Source organism: Durio zibethinus, chromosome 15, assembly GCF_047325235.1.
Source record: "Durio zibethinus cultivar Kanyao isolate XHJ-2024 chromosome 15, ASM4732523v1, whole genome shotgun sequence".
Classification (NCBI taxonomy): Eukaryota; Viridiplantae; Streptophyta; class Magnoliopsida; order Malvales; family Malvaceae; genus Durio; species Durio zibethinus.
In genome coordinates, this window is record NC_143176.1 from 18,453,550 (window position 1) to 18,474,211 (window position 20,662).

The following is a 20,662-nucleotide window of genomic DNA, read 5'->3' on the forward strand; positions in this document are numbered from 1 at the left end:
GTCTTTTTCTTTTTAAAGCTTCAAAATTTCTTATTTTATTTTTTTTCTACTTTATATTCTTTTCTTGCATATTTCGATTCTAAAAGCACATCATCTGTCCCATGGTCCACTGACTGGCAATGGTCTTTAGGTATAAGCGCCACTTTCTAACCTCTTTTTGCTTTTCAAATTAAATATTTCTAAGTGGCCTTATCAGTAAATGATCTAGGGCTTATCTTTTTAGGCCTCTTTCAGGCTTTGATCACACTATCAATCTTCTAAAAAGTTTGGGGCTCCCCATATGAATAATTAAACTGGTTAAGCTTATATGTCCTAGGAGTAAACTGTTCAGCTTCATATGTCTCGTTACCATCAGCAGTGCAAAACTCGTTGACCTTCATAATCCTAAAAGTGGAACCTCTATCTCATTCTCACATTGATATAACATTGGTTCCTTGTTCATCTATGAAGCTAACCATTTTACTTGATCAAATGTGAGTTCTTGCAACAGATTTGTCCACTCCTTCTAAGTCTTTGCTTTTGGCCAACTACTCCGATAGAACTCTTTAATCAGGTTTTGAATGTAGAAATAAAGCTTGGAGAAGGCACTCTTTTTACATTCGAAATGGCTTTTCATCCTCAAATATAGTAGTGGTATGTATCCCATAAATCTTGCCTTGTCATTTTGTCTACAAAAGCTCAGAGATCTGATGGTTTTTGCCCAAATAGCTAGAGAAAGATTACACTCTTTTTCAATCTACTCAGAAAGATCAACCACTTTTATCTCAATGTGGCCTAAAATCTTGAGAAAAATGACTAACCCATATATGGCTAGAATAAATACATTCATTCCTTGATCATTATTTGAATGCTTGACAATGAAATCTTAGAGAATCTTTTATTGGATACCTTTATGCTCTCTTTTTTCTTAAATGTAAGAATCTATGATCTCTTTTCCCATTTTTAGAATTTGGCTCAATTTTCTGCGATTCCTCGATTTATGTTTTTTCACATGTATTCTGTCTAGATATAGTAAATGCATGCCTATTAAAGTTGAGGACTCCTCTATTGTTGGCACCAAATGAACCTCATTAAAGATGAAGCAATAGTGGGAAGGATCCCAGAACTATATCATTACCTTAATAAGCGAGTTATCAATATTTACTAATAAGAGATATGCAATATACCCAAACTTTTGATAGAAAGCTTCTTACCTTGGAAGAGTCATGTTGTTCCATATATCTACTAGGCTTTTCAAGTCATTTTATTTGAGGAGCAAGCGAACTTCTTTTAGTAGTGTAGAGATATGACCAAGCAGCAAACAATCTCCTTCTTCTAGCTGTTTCTTCTCTGATTCTATCTTTACATCTATGGGAAAGTCACCTTTGAATAGTATAGATAAAGCATAAACCTGACACTCTGTAAAGTCCATGAGAGCTTTTTTTTAAATAACTTTTAGGGTAAGAATACTATGCAATATGTAAGCATGTTTATGAATATGCATAAAAGGAAAGGAAACAAAAGAAGACAAAAAAATTAGTTAGCCACTTCAATAAAACATATAGTAAACATCATATAGCAAGTAAGATAACAACGTGACCTTGAATTTTGGATTGACTATAAAGGGTGAGAAGTAGTGATGGCAACGGGTCGGGTCGAGGCGGGTTTTTACTCTTCCCGAACCCAACCCACTTTAAACATATAAAACTCATACCCGTACCCGATCCGATAAATTTTTTTATTTTTAATATCCGAACCTGATCCAATCCGACATTGTATAAAATCAAATTCGACCCGCGCCCGACCCGAAATTAATAAAATATTATTTTAAATATAAATATAAAATTAAAAAAATAATTTTTTTATATATATCAAGTCAGGTAGGGTCAGGCCTAAAATCCGACCCCGACCCAACCCGAACTTTTTTTATGCTACCCGACCCGATACCCGATTTTCAAAAGAAAAAAATTGACCCTAAGGGGTCGGGTCAAAACCCGTCGGTTTCGGGTATTTTTGCCTTCCATAGTGAGAAGTAAGGCTCTATCAATAGTTGGGCTCTTAAGGTTGACTATATGTGACTTTGGTCAATTCTAAAAGGTTTCCAAATTGTTCTTCACATCATGGTCCATCACAAACTAGTAAGACACCCTAATCCTTGCCCATTATAGGCTATAAGTGAAAATGGTTCAATCTGAGTGGGAGTGTTTCACAGACCCATGCGGAGACATGAAATCTCACGATGGCATAGGTATTTCACTCCCTCTTAAAAGTAAAGCCTAGGTGGAGGGTTTATGTTATGCATATGTAAATGAATGACAAATATATATACAATAAATAAATAATTAAGCAAATATAAGCAATGAATAAAAAGAAAGACAAATGAATAAACAAGTATACACAATGAAAAGGAAAATAATAAAGCAAATATAAGTAATAAAAGGGAATAGAATAATTTCAAATTTATTAAGCGAGGCTTGGATAATAAGAAATCATTTACTGACTTAACTCTCGGGATTTTCGACGGAGTTACCAAACTATCATAATGTATAGATCTATAAATCTACCGCTAGACATGGATTAGAAGAGTTACCACTAATCTTTTTTGTTTAGGTGTGATTGGCCACCTGAAGCATATTCTGATTCACAAAACCAGATATTAAGTTCGAGAGTCAGTTACGCATAGGAAAGGTTATAGTACCCCTACAATGCCCATCCGAAGGATGGTACCAATTTAATTCAAAATTATCCAAGCCTTGATCATATTTGTAATTTATCGAATTAATTTAATATTGAAAATCAATCTTAAAATTGTCCTAATAATTTAGTAGCAATCTAAAATAATTTTTTAACCTCAAGAGTATTCATAAAGACTAGTGTCTCATTCTGAAGAGGCTCCGTCATTGGATTTATCAATATACTTTTATTAAGAAAAATTAACAAAGTCTCATAATAGTTTGGTGGGACCCAAAAATAATCCTCCAATAGTTTAGAGGATAAAAAGAATATCTTTCATTTTTTTATTTTTTATTTTTTATTTTAAAAAAATAATTTTATGGAATTTCTTAATAGTTTGGTGGATTCCATTTAAAAAAATTAACCCGTGAAAATTCTTCAATAGTTTAGTAAAATTCATAAATTTATTTTGTAAGGATTTTATTTTTCGACAGTACATGATAATATGAGTTTTTGGGCACTTCGTACCATCATATTTCTCAAATTTTAGTACTTTAAACTTTAAAGGAATGACTATATCCAGGACTAAGTAAAGCCTAGCACCATCGACAGAATCATAAAACCCAATTTCTTCCATAGCCCGTAACCTCTGTTCAAGTATACTAATATTTGAATCTTCCTAAAATTCCATCACTTTTGCCTTTTCTTTCTCTTTTTCTTTCAAGTCATTCAGATCAAGAACTTGGATCGGTTCTACTACCTTTTTAGTAAAGACAGGATTCACATAACTATGGTAATACATTGGGTTCGAAGCTGATGGTATTTTAGGGTATACAGGATATGTGAACTACTGTGGCGGTATATCCTATGTGGACTGGGCTTGTTATGGACCAAAATCGAGAGGATATAGAGGATTGGCCACTTTTTATGATGGAGGGCCCTGTTGGCTTGTGTTCTCTTCTATCCCCTTTCCCTTGTTTAACTTGTTGAGAGCATCTAAAATCTTACTCAACTCATTCTCAAGCTTTTCCTGTGCTTTTTCTATTTTTTCAAGTCAATGAGAGTTTTCTTACTCCATTTGTCTAGCTCTGGCTCTTATGTTATATCTGTGAGCAAGGTTCTTACTGGATGGAGCTATCCTTGAACCTCGAATACCATATCTTAGAATTAGAAAGTTTATACGACTATCTTATGGTTACTTTGTTAAATGTACTGAATGAGAATGCAATGAATGAAAATGCATGCATTAAAAGAACATTTGCCTGAAGACAGTGCTCAACCAAAAGATTTCATTTATTCCAAAGAACTCGATTTACATAAAATTTATCATCCTAGAGTTATAACCATAAAATCGTTTGATCTGCTCATACTGATCTTTTGCTTCATCAATGAAATTCAATAGGTGTTATCCATATTCCCTTACTGGGGCCATCACTTACTTCAATGCTTCTGCCTCTTCGATCATTTTTCTTGTCTTACATACCTCTTTGTAAATTTGGATTGTTAAGTGCTCAATATACTTCTATCTTCTCAGGTTTTCCTTTTTACCATACCATACTTGGTATGATAACTCTACGTGCTCTCTAACCAATACAACAATATAGTCTTCTTGTTCATTTAACCTTTATCTCAACCAGCTTAGGAAGCTGTTCAACATGTTATTCTCTATCTGTACCTGGGTACTTTCTTCTTTTAATTTAGTATATTTTTGCTTCAATCAGTCATTTTCATTGGTCAGCTCAGTGATTGTTATCTCTTTGGCTTTTACTTTCACACACAACCTCTTATATTCATGGTATAGCTCTGTTAGGTCTTTAACAGTTGTATCACATTCTCTAGCAATCTTGTAAACTTTGATTTCATGTTTTTCAGCCCTATCTTTTCACTGATCTCTCTCTTCTCAAAGTTTCTGAATCTCTTACCTTAGCCTATCCTTTTCTATCTCAAACTCTTTTGTCGTTAGCTCTAATTCTGATGGTGTCTATTCAAGCTTTCCTCTTGTTGGCAGTTGAAAGCTTTCATAAATGAATACCACTTTCTATCCTTGTCTTGCTCTTCAAACCAAGTACCCATAAGTGATCTTATCATTAAATGGTCCAGGATTCACCCTACGGAGGTTTTTCCATGCTTTAATCGCCTCATTCATTCTCTGAAATGCTTTTGGCTCACTGTAAGAAAAATCTTATTGATGAAGCTTATACGTCATAGGAATGAATTGTTCTGCCCCAAACTGCCTTCTCACTAGAGGTGGCACATAACTTGTTACTCCTCATAAACCTCAAAGTGGGATCACAGTATTATCTTCACACTGATATAGCATAAGTTCATGATTCATCCACAGGACCAATCATTTTACTTCGATACTTGTCAGCTTTTGTAAGAAAGCTATCCATTTTTTTTAAACTTTTGTTCTGGCCACTCACTTTTGTAGAATTCCTTGATTGAAACTCAATTACGGACATAAAGCTTTGAGAAAGCACCTCTTTTACACTCGAAGTGACTTTTTATCCATAAGTACAATAACTGTATGTAATCTGTAAAATGCCCACTATTTCTACAATAATAACTCAAGGATCTGATAGTCTCTGCTAATATTATTATTGAAGGGTTGCAGCCATTAATCACACTTTCGAAGAAGTCAATCACTGCTATTTCAATATAACCTAATACCTTCGAAAAAATCACCATTCCATATATGATTAAGGCAAACACGTCTAACCCTCATTTTTTATTGGTATGTTGTATTAAAAAATTATGAAAAAACTTTCAAAATAGACAAACTTGCCATTGTTTCTTCTTTGCATAAGAATCCACAATCTCTTTGTTTATCCCTATAAAATGGGCTAGATTCTTATGAAATCTTGTTTTATGTTTTTTTACATATATCTTGTCTGGAGCCTCTAGAGCTTGGAGGTGCAGACCCAATAAAGTTGAATATTCTTCAATGGTCGATGTCATATCAACTTTATTGAAGATGAAACACTTATATGAAAGATCTCAAAATTGCACTGCAGCTTTAATTAGTTGATTCTCAACATTCACTACAAAGAGGTGTGCTACATGTCCATGCCTCTGCAAAATTCCTCTTGTCTTAATGGACTCATCTTCTTCCATATATCAAGCAAATCCTCTAAATTATTTTTTTTGAGGAGGATGGATGTTTCTTAAGACAAGGTGGAAGCATAGCTAATTGGTAAACAATCCCCTTCTTTTAGTTAAATCCTTTCTGATTGGACCTTTACTTCGTTGGGTGACTCACAATGAGCTAATACAGACAAGAGCAAACTAGTCATCCTGTGGAATCCATGAAGAACTTTTTGTTGGAGACCGTCTTTCAAGCAAATGTTCTTTATGTAACTTTATGATATGAGCATGAATCAATGCAAAAATGAATAAGAGAAAATGTTAGTATACCAAATAAGGAGAAATAAATAAATAACTAAATAAATTAAAACATCACACAAAATAAGAGAAATGAATCATATGCTTTTGGTCAATTTTAAAGGGAAAAAAATGGCTCTATCTATAGGTTAGGCATTTCTAATGTTCACTATATGTGGTTCAAGGTTAAAGTCTAAAGGTTCTCAAATTACTTTTTACATCGTTTTCTATTATAAATTAGTAAAGCACCTCAATCCTTACCCATTACAGGTTGCAAGCGAAAAAGATTCAATTTGAGTGGGAGTATTTCGTTAACCACTACAGAGGCATTAAAACCTTACGAAAGCATAAGTGCTTTACTCCCTCCTAGAGGGACGGAGTTCAGCTATAGAACTCATGTCATGCACATGCATATGAATGACATAATTATCAAACAAATAAACAAAATGAATGCATAAAAAATCTTTACAAAAAATTCAATTTTATTAGGCTTTTGGATAACACAAATTTATTTGCTGGCTTGACTCTCAGGCCATTCTAAGCAGAGTTGCCAAGCTATCATAACGTTTAGATCCGTAGACCTATCACTAGACATTGACTTAAAGAGTCACCACCAATCTTTTTTTTGTTTAGGTGCGATTGGTCACCTAACTGAATCTATCACTTTTAAAGAGGGATCCTAAGTTCGACTTAGGTATTTCTAAAAGGTAAACTCAATGTCCGTGAAATCAGAACTAGGTCCGGAAGTATGGTTACGTGTGAGAAAGATTATAGCATCCTCACAACATCCATCGAAAGATGGTACAAGCTCAATTCTGTGTTATCTAATAAGCCTTAAAAATTTACCAAGTAATTAATTATTGAAAATTATTCTTAATTGACTCTAATACTTTTGACAAAAAAATTAAGAAAATTCTCTCACCTCAAGAGTATACAAGAAAACTATTATTTCTCTTGTAAAGGCTCCGTCGTCGAATTATTTAATATTTAAAAATTATCCAAAGAAAGAAAAAGGAAAAACAAAAATGATTCGACTTTTGATATAAATCTTCTTTTTGTTGTTTTATAAGAAAAAAATTCATTGCTTTTATACAAGAAAAATCGATACTTTTAACTTTTCCTTAAAAATATTTTCTTGATAATTTTTATCTTTAAGAAAAACTGATAATTTCAACTTTTTCTCAAAATATTTTGTTTTTGAAATTTTAATTTCAAGAAAAATTGATACTTTTAACTTTTTCTTAAAATACCTTTTTTAAAAAAATTTTTGTTCTAAAAGAAAATTGATACTTTTAACTTTTTTCCAAAAATATTTTTTTAAAAAAAATTATTTTTAAAGAAAATTGATACTTTAAACTTTTTCCCAAAAATATTTTTTTTTTGGAAATTTTTATTTTAGGAAAATCATTGACAAAAAAATAAAAATAAAAATAATTAACGAATACCAAATAATTCTAATTTAATCAATAAGCATAAATAATAATAATAATAATAATAAATAAATAAATAAATGAAAAAAAAAAAACATTGACACAATTAAGCTCAGCGGTTGAAAGGGCTCGGTTTGAGGCACAAAAACAGCTAGAAGGCATCGTTCAGGCGGTTCAGCTTGGCTCGGTTGAAAGTTTGGTTAGAATGTAGGTAAACCAAAAGCGGGTTACGCCTAGGTTGGGTTGGACCAAATGGAAACGCGCGATCCTGGGGTCCCTTAACGCCCAAAACGACATCGTTTTACAATAGTATAAAAGGCTAAATTTGACCTTTTTCACTAGATTGCTCATCCCCCTTCTCTCTTTTCCCCTTCTTTTCTTTCCCTCTCTCTCTAAGATTCAAGAACACCGATTGAATCCGTCATCGGATTCTAAAATTTTTGCCAGAATCTGGGTAGGGTCACTGAAATCTTTGCCTGAAGTTCACTGATTTCTAGAAAATGGTTGCCAAAAACTTTGAATTTCGTCGAAAAGTCATCGAAAAATTGCTTGAAATCTAAAAATTTTTCAAAAATTTTTCAGAAAAAAATGCCAAAAATTTCAAAAAAAATTTTCCTAAGAATTCTAGAACTACCTCTGCTCTTCTAAACATTGTTTTTACTTCTATTTTCTCCCTGTTTCTTTTTGTGTCCTTCTACTTCTGATCAATAGGTATTTATAGGGATCAATTCACAGAGTTTTTGATTAATCTGGATTCCTTTTTTGATTAAGTTTCTAGATTATTAGACTAATCATTGAATCTATCCTATACTGGTTTAATCCAATTATGATTCTCTATTGGCCTTATTCACGGCAGAATTCATTCCTATTTTTATTATTTTTAATTATTCTGATTATTATTTTCTAACCGAAAATTAATCTAAAAAAGAAAAGAAAGAGGAAAAAGAAAAACAAATCAATAAATCAATAAATTACATAAAAAAATAATTAAGCTCAAATCTTTGGGTTTGACTGGCCCTATTGGATCAGGCCCAATTGATTCGAGTCTGAACCAAATTGAGTGTCTACAAATACAATTTTATCTTTTTCATTTAGTTTAAATTCATTAGATTATTTTACATTATGTTTATTTGCAAAACAATATCATATTTTCTAACTATGTTTTGATCATATTCTTTAAAAAAACCTGTTGCAATGTAACATCAGTTAAAATCTAGTATACAATCTATAACATCAATATAAAGCAAATTGGAATTGGGCTATCTAGTTAACACATCATAAATTATTTATTAGTCAAGTGACAATTTTTTATTTAAATTTCTTATTTTATTTTCTTTATTTTTGGCATTTTCAATACATGGCAAAAAAAGAAAATTAAAAAAAAAACAAAATGTTAAAGAAAAACGAGTCAAAAAAATATCATCCTTCTTTTTAGACTTTCCTCTCCACTTTAGCCTTTTTGACCAACCCCAAAATAGCATGAAATAGCATGAATTGATAGCACAATACCATCTAGAACTCCTTTACCATGACTTTTCCTTTGTCTACAACATTTTAGCCATTCAATGGCTTATTTGTGAACAAATACAAAGCAATCAACAAGCAACCTAGAATGTTAAATGCCAAAATAGTGGTTTAGGAAAGGGAATTAAAGGTTAAGGTTTTGTATTTTCTTTAGTGGGGTTCAAATTTAAAATTGAAAAAAGAAAGAATAAAAGTCACTACCAACACCAACAATGGCAGCATTAAGGAAAAGGACAAATTGAAAGTTTCAATTAGGTCTTTTGGATGAAAAAGAAGGTTTTCACTAGAAACAATTGATAGAAATAAAAAAGATAATGAATGGAAAAAAAAACGATGGAGATAAAGGATTTTCCAATGATTACATGTAGCTTTCAATATCGATGGACAACGGAGACAAAATTAAGCCTATGAAATTAAAGATAGTGAGAAAATTTAAAATTAAAAAATTAATGAACCGAATTGAATGAATAAAATTTGATTCGAATCAGATTAAATAAAGTTTAATTTGAATTAAGATCAAATTTTAAAAATTTATAATTTTATGTATTATTCAAAAAAATTGAATAAAATTCAATTTGAACCGTCATCACCTTTACTACTACTTTTTAGTCTTTAAAGAGGGGGAGTTACAAGATTGGATAAAAAAGTAAATAAAAAAGAGAAGATGTAAAAAAGAATAAAAAAGAAATACATACATATATATATATATATTATAGTGAGGGTTTAAATCTTTTGATTTGATAAAAATATCTTGTCAACAAATAAAGAAAAAAGAGAATATACCTAATACAACTCAAGTGTGACCCATATGAACCCAATAAGCAAATATTTTCTTATATTGTTTTGTTTTTTTTTTTAATGTGTTTAATTTTTTATATACGAGATTGTTTAAGAATGATAATGTTTAAATAACTTACAGGTTTGACAAATTAAAATAAAAAATATATTAATTATTATTTAAATATTTTCTTTTTTAATACGGACATTAATCATAGGATTCCACCCTAAAAAAACTATCAGGGCTTTACAAGCCCACATACTTAATGGATTCCATCACTCAATTCTAGTCCAAGCCCAAACTATTAGACATGGGCCAAAACCAACCCTGCCCAACAATTCCACCGCCCTCAAGATGCATAAAATTCCTCCAATCCCTAGTCCTCTCAATTTTCTTTCAATCTCTGAAAAATCCCCCAAAACACCTTAACTCTTGCTTCTTCTCTTTCTTTCCAATGACGACAATCACTCTCCGCAAGGGCAACACCCGGCTTCCCCCAGAGGTCAACCGGGTCCTCTATGTTCGAAACCTTCCATTCAATATTTCCAGCGAGGAGATGTACGATATCTTCGGAAAATACGGAGCCATTCGCCAGATACGCATTGGAACCAGCAAAGAAACGCGCGGCACGGCCTTTGTTGTCTACGAGGACATCTACGATGCCAAAACGGCTGTCGATCACCTGTCGGGTTTCAACGTTGCCAATAGGTATTTGATTGTGTTGTATTATCAGCAGGCTAAGATGAGCAAGAAGTTTGATCAGAAGAAGAAGGAAGAAGAAATCGCTAGAATGCAAGAAAAATATGGTGTTTCTACTAAAGATAAGTAAAATATATTATTTTAATGATTTGGAATTTTAGGGTTTTGCGTGAACATTTTAATTAATGACTTAACATAATCGTATATGTTGCTACTTAATGTTTGTTTAATAATTATATGTTGTTTTGTGTTGTGAGAAACAGATGATTTCTAATTTCTGAGTTACATGCCTTTTTAGTTTTGGCCATATTGAAAGTGGTGATGTTTGCTGAATTTTTGCTTATTGATAGGTTTTTTTTTTAAAGCTAATGATTTTATTTATCTAAAGAAGCAGGATTCTGCTGCATCATAACTGGTCTTACAATTTAGAAAAAAATTAAAGTTAGCTGAAACAAGTGTGAAGAAGTACACAATTTAAAGCACACAATAGTCGTACTTGGATCATTACTCTGTTTTCCTTTTCGGATTTTAGCTAGGTATACTGCGTCGCAAAATCCCTCAAGACCTTAGGATCCTAGGCCGCTTGAACCTAATCCCAGAGGGTGAGCATAATACTCCTTAATGACCCTTTAGGATTGTAGGCTCATCAAAAGCACATTTTTCTTGTACAAAGAAGACTTTAATCTGGGGAAAAGAGAAGAGGTTGCAGTTACTGGGATTTGAACCCTAGGCTTGTTGGATGCTACTTTTCAAGGATGGCTGTATGAACCAGCTGAGTAAATTTCAGGTTCACATCAAAAGCACATTGAAAATTAAATTAAGTACACTTGTAATCACACCTAATCTTGCTCAAAGGTATTTGTGGAGGCAATGAAGGTAGAGGAAAACTTGGAGATATTTTGGAAGGAAATTGAAGTCATGAAAGGATGCTATGTGCTTTCTCAAGTATGTTTTCGGCTCTGATTTGAAGAGGTAAGAAACCTTTTTAAATAAAGAATGGAGGTAGAGAGATGTTATAAGTGTATGATGGAATTGCTTTGTAACAGCATATTCCAAAAGCAAGATCTTTTAGGTCATAGGTGAGAACATTATTTATTATGGTGGTCCACTTGTCTTCTATAATTGTTTAGAAAGTTCAGGTATTCCTGGTTTTCTCTGTTTACACTTTCAAGTGGCTCAAGCTTTTGTTAAAATTACTCAAACCTGGCTTCCTTTTTGGCATATTGGAGGGAAGGAGTTCCTGGCTTAAGTTGGAAACAAGAACAGAGGAACAATCTAGTATTACTCAAACAAAAAGTAAAAGCTACACCCATCAAGGTAATGGTCTCAGGAGGCAAGCCAAGTCAAGTAATCTTTTATAAACTGTATTTCAGATATTTAATGTAAAAGATAGGAAATTTACTGACGATGTTAGAAGGAATTTTAGAGATTAAAGAAATACAAGAAAAAGATTTTTAGAAATGCTAATTACAGAAATATACTTCAAATTAGGAAAACCAAGTATAAAAGATGAATAGGGAACCATGTTAGCATCTCTCTAGATGTCCTGAGAAAGGAAAAAAAAAAACAACCAAGTACTCTGAAAAATAGAGTGAGAAACTGATGAATAGAAGAAAAAAGAAAGATGATCCTCTGTTAATTTAGAAATAAACAGAGTGGCAAATAGAAACCTAACACTTGTTTATAGCCCTCCTTGCTACTATTATATAGTTAAAACTAATGCCTAATCCTGATGAAGTGTTTGCCTTTGCCAAATATGATGTAGAACTATTGTAGAAAGACAAATGAACTAACAGAAAAACATAATCCTCTTATCTTATTTACAGAAATAATCAATAAAGTAAAAGCAATACATCCCTTTTCCTCTATTCTCTATATATGGATGATTTTTCCTTATTCAAATTAGAGCTGAATATAATATTTAGAGAGCATATAGCATCCTTCCAACTAAGCAGTTTTGCTTCCCGAAAATCTCCTACCTATCCTTCCTCGTCCTTTTCTAATATTGTAAAGCAATATTTGGGTGTGCTTAAATGTGATTGTACACCAAGTGGAGTGGTGCTTTCGCCTTTCACTATGCGCAAATATCTTAAACTTGAAGAACACCGGAATTATATATATGTTTGTGTGAGTGTGTGTGTGTGTGTGTGTGTGTGTGTGTGTGTGTGTGATGAGAGATTCACTTTAGTATAATTTTTACATTGTTTGGATTCTTTGATCAAAATTAAATCTGTGATTTATTTGAATCATTTTTACCATTTATATATATATATATATATATATATTTGAATAATGCTTTTGAGAAGTTTCTATGTATGAATCAGAGGTAAATGCCCCTAAAATATGCGACTGGTTGATTGAAAATTTTAAATGTCTCGATGAGAAGGCCTTTTTATTTATCTACATTTTTTTTTTTTTGCAAGTGTCAAATTTTTAAAAATTGCACAATCGCATAAACAACTCATGCATGTTCCAATGGTTTATATATATATATATATATATATATATATATATATGTTATATGATGATAGATTCAAATAAAATTGTCTCCATTCTAGAAAGGTTTCCGTTCTTTAATTGGATTTTTTGTTTTTGGGTAAAACTGCAAACAAAAAAAAGTAAGGCATTGCCAAAGCAAAGGTCCACATGCAGTGACAACAAGGGCTTAAACCCTCAAAGCTCAAGCCATGAAAATTACCAACAAGATGAAACCTGGAGAGAATCCCTCAATGAACTAAAGTGTAAAAGCATATTTTAATATGGACTTAATTTAATTTTAACTTCCATCCCAACCAAAGCCTGAAAGTACCAATGGTAAGCCGACACGCCCAAGGAATGCTAGTAGATTTAAGCAAAGCAAATTTTCATTATGCACCAAAAAATTAATGGCTACCATTTTATGATTTTCCTTGAAAAAAAAGTTTTGATTGGCTACCATTTGGCAACCAATTAGGGCCTTGATTGAGGCCTTCATTGAAAAAACTTATAGACGCGAGCGCGCATATATATATATATATAAATAAATAAATAAATAAAAGTTATCCTCATTTTACCATGATAGAACAGATAACTAATGTCTTCCAAAAAACAAAAAAAAAATCATGGGTAATTGTGGAATAATTTGTCTCCCTCTTTTAACAAAAGCTCACGGTTGAAAGGTTCATAAATTAATGGGTTGGGTCTTGATCCACTTCTTGCTTTTCTTTTTTAATCTTTAGATCTTGCGATTGGCCTTTCTCTGCTTTAATTTTTCTCATTATAATTTTACATTAATTATAAAATTCCTTATTCAAAATGTATATAAAGTTTTTTTATTTTGTTAAATATTAATATTTTTTATCCAGTGCATTGTGTCACGGGTCGAGACTTAAGCTCCGAACCCGCGCGGCTCCGGGACTCGGGCATCCACTCTTCCGACGTCCCGAATCAACTTAACTGTCACGGTTCACACTCTTGTGAGGTATTGTCCGCTCTGGCTCCCCTGGTCTCACGGTTTTATCCTACAAAAGGCGCCTCACAAGGCAGAGGTGATGTGAACCCTTTTATACCCCAATAACTCTCCTATTATGTTCGATGTGGGATTTAGGACTTCCTTTAGGTTCGTGACATTCTTCTGCACCCAACATCGTGATGCCTTCGTCACGGAGGCTGACCACTCTACCTACCTCCCTCGAGACGCTTGGCGTGGATCGAATGGTTTAGGGTTGGCTCTGATACCACTTGTCACAGGTCGAGACTTAAGCTCCGAATCCGCGTGGCTCCGGGACCCGGGCATCCATTCTTCCGGTGTCCCGAATCAGCCTAACCGTCACGGTTCACACACTTGTGAGGTATTATCCGCTCTGGCCCCCCTAACCTCACGGTTTTATCCTACAAAAAATACCTCACAAGGCAGAGATGATGTGAATATTTTTATACCTCAATTACCCTCCTATTATGTTCGACGTGAGATTTAGGACTTCTCTTAATAACTTCCTATAGAACTTTAAGATTTTCAATTATGTTTTTTAATTAAGAGAAAAAACTTGAAAAATTAAAAGAGAAAAAGACAACTTAAAATAAAAATATTAAACACAAATCTAAACATTTAATTTAATATTAGATGCATGTATTTTTCTACTCAAAAAAATTCAACATCTACTTATAGCCTACACAGCAAAATTTCATTTTACATTCCTACTTCTATTAGTTTATGTTCGCTTTATGGTAGGAACCTTCATTAACAGTTACTTGTTTCCCAATTTCTTTTTTTTTTTTTTTTTTTTTTTTTTTTATTTTTTTGGTAATTAACAGTAATCCAATTTAGGCAGTCCTTTGACAGATTAATTAAAATATTCTTAATTACCATTGGTTTCTAACTGAAAATGGTTTAATTAGTTTTAACCAACCTGCTTGCACGGCTGGAATAACACACAATGTATCCAAATGATGCAGAGCAGCATCTAACCGAAAAACAATTCATAATTCCCACAACATACACATCTATTAATTAATTCTCATCTTAAACATTCCTGCTCCCACCATCTTCAATATTTTTTGCCACCATGGCCCACCCGACAGAGGTAACAAGCCTCAACATCAGTGTGTCATGCAATATTTTTGTTCATGTCGATATGTTGCTTTTGATTTTTGTTGGCTTTTTCCGTTTGCCTGGCTAACATTTTGAGTTTCTTTTCCGGTATATGAAATAATGATGTTTCATAGATTTCATTAGTCTAGAATTGTTCCAAGTTTTCTTGCTGATCACACCCATTTGATTTCCTTTCACCAAAAATCATGCTATGTTTATGATTAATGAGAGTCATAATTCATAATTAGTTTTGCAAAATCATGCTGTGCTTAGAAAGAAATTTGAGAGAGTAAATTTAGATTTTATTTGCTATATAAATTGTGAGAACTAAATGCACGCACTAAATGCATAAATTATTTAAAATTCAGTATGATTATATTTGAAAGGTATAAAAAACATGCATTTCAAATTCACAAATACTTATAGGTATTTCAAACAAATCATTAGGTCGATCCAACCTAGGACATAGTGTTATTAATTGTTACATGTATGTCTAGTTAAACTAAGAAACAGAAGATAGTTTTGAGCTTGTAAATAAACATATAGTAAGTTATTGTTTCAAATTGACAGAACAACGCATGGATGTCTGTTCCTCAATTTGGAGGGTGGGATCAGAAAGGTCCAGGAGCTACGGACTATTCGATGGTCTTCTCGCGAGCTCGGGAAAACAGGAAGCAACAAAAGACTGATGCTAGGCGTAGCCTAGGAAATGAGCAGGAGTTCATTGCTGCTTCACTACCTCAGCAGCGACAAGAGGACGAAGATTCTATCACGGTAAGATTTCCATTTCACTAATTGATCCCTGCTTGGGTCTCCTAACTTGAGTGATTAGTAGTGCGTGAAACACCCACATTCTGCCGATGAGATTAATGGAGTTAGTAAGATTGGAATATTTCATTTGTAAAGCCTAGGTTTGAATCTCACTACGAACAGTCTTCCTGGCGATCTTAAATCTAATGCATGTAGACATGCGATCTGTTCTGACTCTCAACTAGAAAAATCTCCCCACCACTCTAAACTTCATGTTTGTTTCTGTGGCAAAAAAAAAAAAAAAAAGAACACCCACATTCTCATTTCTAATGTCGCCAATTCTATTACCATGCAGAAGAGAAAGAAGATCTTGACCTACATTAACTGCTGTATCAGGCCTTGACCCCAGCCATGCATTCTGCACATTTCCAGTCATTTGGCGTTGTAAACAGAATTAAACTTCTGGCATATTTAGATTTACAGGCGCTCTGCCGCTGGGGAACAAAGCTGAAGTTTCCAAGCTTTAACCATGATTTGCCATGTAAATATCCTTCTTACTATGTATAATTTTCTTCTCCAAAACTGATTGTACTAGCATGATAATTATATCGACTTCCGAAGTTACCTATACCAATGTTAGTCGAGCTCTTTTCTCATGTTCTTATCAGTTTCCTTCGCTCAAGCACAATAGAGCATAATTTCAATTCAACTTCTGGATTTGAAGCGCTTTGGTGGACCTTTGGTGCTAACCTATCAGCGCATACAAAGAAGGGCGGTTCTAAACACACCCTTAATATTTTTCTCCACACCCCCCACATTTTTATTATACATTTAACCTTAAATAACGTTATTTAATACCCTTTAGTAAATTATATTTTTTTCTTCCATACACCTTCTTCATCATCTTCTCTTCTTCTTCTTCCACTTCCCTGCATTCTTCCATCAGAAACCCTAAATCTACTCTAATATTAATATTTTTTCTATATTGTCAAAATGAAAAATGAGCTTGAAAAAAACACATGCAACAATGAAGATTGCCGAATTGATGATTAGGTACGTCAATTTCTAAGTTTTCGAATTTGTATTTTCGAAAATTTTTAAAGATTTTTTAATATGCATTTCACGAAATTGTTGGAATATTCTCAGTAATAATAGATCACATGAATTACATATGATAGTAAAAAGTTATGTTTCTTTAAAAAACATAATTATTTGTTAAGAGTTATGTTTGAAAATTTGTGTATGCATAAATAAACACATATTTGAGCTATTATGTCTATACAAATAAACATCTATTTGGATAGTCATGCATGTGCAAAGAGATGTCGATTTTATTATAAATAGATTTTGGATTTTGGAAAGTATAACAATTTTCAGATATAGCAATATTTAAATAAATTTCAAATTACTTCCATAAAGCTTTGCTGTAGAAATTCTTTATAGAAAAACGATAATCTTGTTATATGCTATAAATATATAGTGGATTGATTTCGTCAATATAAAGTGCAATCACTCATTAGGCTTTATTATATCTTCGAGACTTATCGCTGTAACTTTTTTGCAAACAAATTAATCAAATGGTGGGGGCGAATAACACCTTAAAGAAATTGGTATCGTTATACGCATTGAAACCTTTCTTTGATCTCTTATATTTTTCCACCCTAGGTTCTAATAATTTTAAGATTTTATTTTCGCAAATTTATAAAAAATTTTATTGAAAGCAATAATGGTAGACAAGGACAATATGTTCAGATTAAAACAAAAATTTATTCAGATTTGTTTTTAATTTATTCCAATGAATTCTTTTGGGATAATAAATATTGGAATGATGTATGCCAATACAATAAAATCAAGAAGCAAAGAAATTGTTTAGTGTTGGTTGATTTTCGGTTAGTCTACGAGCAAGTTAATAAATTATTTTTCTTCTTTGATGAATCATATTTCATGTTTATCTTTTCTTATCATTTGAGCTGAAATTTAATTAATTAAAAATTCCGAGAGTTCTCTGAAATGGATACAAAATTATGGCAAGTCTCAATGTAAAAATTAATGTGACAAAATTTTCTTTCTTATATATATATATATAAGAATGATATGATGGAGACAATATGTCCATCTTCTATCATCCAGTTAATACATGACTGTTTTTAATGGCTATAAAGACATATTTCTTGTGCTCGGAAAAATAGTCATTTGCACGCTGCTAAGTCAAAAGTTTGTCACACCACCACCAAATGGTTAGAATGGAGATATTCGATTTTTTGTGACCCTCTTTCATTAGCAAACAAAGAATTATGTTTCAAATCTCATGAAAAGAGGTAAACATGAAAAGATCCTTTCCAAGGGTTACAATTATTGAAAGAAAAGTTAATTTAGTAAAAGCATCGCAAGTATCAATGCCAGCTTTCGTGTTTATGAATGATAAAGAAAGAACGTAATTTCGTGGAAAACATGAGTAAGATTTGCTAAAAATAAATAAAGTTTGTTTTAATGCAAACATAACTTCATATAATTGTAAAGATATGGCATTTATGTGGATAGAATTTAAAAGAAAAGTGTACTAGTTTCATGGCTTTCTATAGTTTCGTAACAAGGATGTGTAACGGCTATGCACTATGTGTAGGCTAGATAATGATATTGGCTTTTCAAAATAGTAAACCTTGGATTTGGCAATTCAATAAGCTATACATTGTGAACTTGCTATAAGTATTTGTTTGAATAGCGTTATCTCACAAATTTGATTGTGAAAGGATTTGAAATTAGATTAAAATATTTATGGAGTTTAATTGCACATAGGTGTATCGATGCTATGAGTAAAGTTTGAATTTATTATATTCAAATTATTATTATGATCCATTTAGGTGGTGGACATGATTTTGAGAAAGGCATAAAATGATTAATAATGCCCATGATAAAGGAAGAATATATATATATATATATATATATTATATTTTACAATCACTTGATATGCCTATTGGTTGTCTTCTAATTGACTATATTCTAAAAGGGTATATGAAATATCCTTGTGCTTATATATAACTTTTTGACAAAAAGTCTTGTTATATATATATATATATATATATATACACACACACACACACATATATATACATATATATATGTTCCACCAATGGATTTAAGGCCTCTTTACAATAATTTACTTGGTGAAAAAGATTATATGATGTATGGTTTAAAAATTGGTGGCAATGGCATTAATTTCTTAGGATATTAAAAAATATATAAAATTAACAAATGTGAAACTATCATGATAAGAATAAAGTCAAAGTGATCACTATGAACTAAAAAAATTTATGACAACTATACAAAGAATATCCTTAATAGCTAAATTACTATGGAAGAAGCATTCTTTAAAAATTGTATATGCATACATGGTGGGGGTGTTGGTCTTATAAATCTTCAAGATACAATAAATATAAAAGTTTCACCATGTGGTATAGAAAATTAACATAGCTATGTTAAAAATTTAAGGATAAGTTCAAACATATAATATAAAGTCATCTATAATGGAAACTCAACTCAGCACTTGGTATAACATTATGTCTTGAGTTCAATAAGCCAAAAAACGAGATAAGAGGTAAGGAACATTTTGTATTTTTTCTTCTTTCATTCCTTTCTTTACAAGTAGGATTGATTGTGTTACCTTTTACTGTCCCAACAAAAAGAATCATGCTACTCGGGTCTTTTACTTTTTGGCTTCATCACTTACAATAGGTACCTAGTCGTTTCACGATAACTTTTAGTTTAGGGCTTGAAACTATAAGCTTGAGTGATTTGTTTCATACCAAATTTCCTTTTTCTATTTGCAATAGAGTTGGCCTTCTGTTTCTATATAGATGATCATCTATATATGACTGCAATACTATAATCTTATATTTTCATCCTAAGTGTTTGGTACCTGCAATGATTAGCAAAGGATGAGGTTATACTCTTAATAAACCCATAACATAAATATATTAAAATGTTATAGTTACGAGAACACTTTTGATGGGAACTATCTATGTGAGTGTAAAGTGTGGTTGCTTCTTAAGAGTTTAAGGGCTTGGCTCTAACAGCAATTCTAAAAAGAGGATGTAGACACACATGGCCAAAATAGTGTCTATAGATATCAAGCATTCATTAGATGTTGAAATCATTGTGTAAGATGAGTTTGGTTAACCAAATGGAATAGCTGGTTTAAAACATAATCTACCATGCAATTTCAGTTAACTTTAATTTATTTTTACTAAGTAAAGGTTCAAATCATAAGATACTTTTATTTATGCAATTAATTTTAAAGATTACCATAAATCTAGATTATTGTAAAAATAGTGAGGGATTGTTGGAACATTTTCAACAATAATAGATCAAATGAATTACTTGTGATAATAAAAAGTTACATTCTTTTAATAAACATGATTATTTGTTAAGAGTTGTGTTTGAAAAATTATGTATGTCTAAATAAACACATATTTGAACTATTATGTCTATACAAATAGACATCTATTTATGTTAAAATTTCCCTCCATTGTTTAAATAAATTTTAGATTACTTCTATAAAGTTTTGTTGTAAAAATTTTTAACAAAAGAATGATAAACTTGCTATATGCCAGCGAATGCTCAATGGATTAATTTCATCAATGCAAAACAAAGTTAATTATTAGGCTTCGTTGTATTTTTTAGGTTTATCATCAGTAACTCTTTTGCACATGCCAATTAATCAAGTGGTGGGGACGAATAAAACTTTAAGAAACATAGCATTGTTACATACCCTGAAACCTTTCCTCAATTTCTTATGTTTTTCCAAACCCCAGGTTCTAACAAAAACTTTTAAAAGTTTTTGAATTCCAGAGATCTTAATTCGAAAACTCTTAAAAGATT

The 20,662-nt window shown here is 31.9% G+C and overlaps 2 protein-coding genes across 4 annotated transcripts; both read left to right on the top strand.

The window, feature by feature from the left end:
• The first annotated feature begins 10,149 nt into the window (after window positions 1–10,149).
• Window positions 10,150–10,771, top strand: LOC149514735 (splicing factor 3B subunit 6-like protein). The gene has a single exon (XM_089744660.1). It carries the CDS (start codon window positions 10,220–10,222, stop codon window positions 10,592–10,594), a length of 375 nt encoding a protein of 124 aa, XP_089600786.1. The 5' UTR covers window positions 10,150–10,219; the 3' UTR covers window positions 10,595–10,771.
• A 137-nt stretch (window positions 10,772–10,908) lies between these two features.
• Window positions 10,909–16,414, top strand: LOC111301177 (uncharacterized). 3 transcript variants are annotated; one of them, XM_089744662.1, is made up of 5 exons: window positions 10,909–11,436; window positions 11,699–11,781; window positions 13,809–13,924; window positions 15,605–15,808; window positions 16,140–16,414. In XM_089744662.1, exons 1-5 carry the CDS (start codon window positions 11,396–11,398, stop codon window positions 16,185–16,187), a joined length of 492 nt encoding a protein of 163 aa, XP_089600788.1. In that variant the 5' UTR covers window positions 10,909–11,395; the 3' UTR covers window positions 16,188–16,414. The 3 variants fall into 3 exon arrangements, with proteins under 3 accessions (XP_089600788.1, XP_022752393.1, XP_089600787.1); XM_022896658.2 differs by lacking the exon at window positions 13,809–13,924 and having other exon boundaries at window positions 11,694–11,781; XM_089744661.1 differs by having other exon boundaries at window positions 10,909–14,294.
• Window positions 16,415–20,662: the final 4,248 nt, after the last annotated feature.

Bases quoted from the DNA above. Each gene is read 5' to 3' on its own strand.
- LOC149514735 (XM_089744660.1), top strand. From the start codon at position 10,220: ATGACGACAATCACTCTCCGCAAGGGCAACACCCGGCTTCCCCCAGAG.
- LOC111301177 (XM_089744661.1), top strand. From the start codon at position 14,031: ATGTTCGATGTGGGATTTAGGACTTCCTTTAGGTTCGTGACATTCTTC. The intron at 14,295-15,604 runs GTATTATCCGCT...TCAAATTGACAG, and splicing joins ACGGTTCACACACTTGTGAG to AACAACGCATGGATGTCTGT. The intron at 15,809-16,139 runs GTAAGATTTCCA...ATTACCATGCAG, and splicing joins AGGACGAAGATTCTATCACG to AAGAGAAAGAAGATCTTGAC.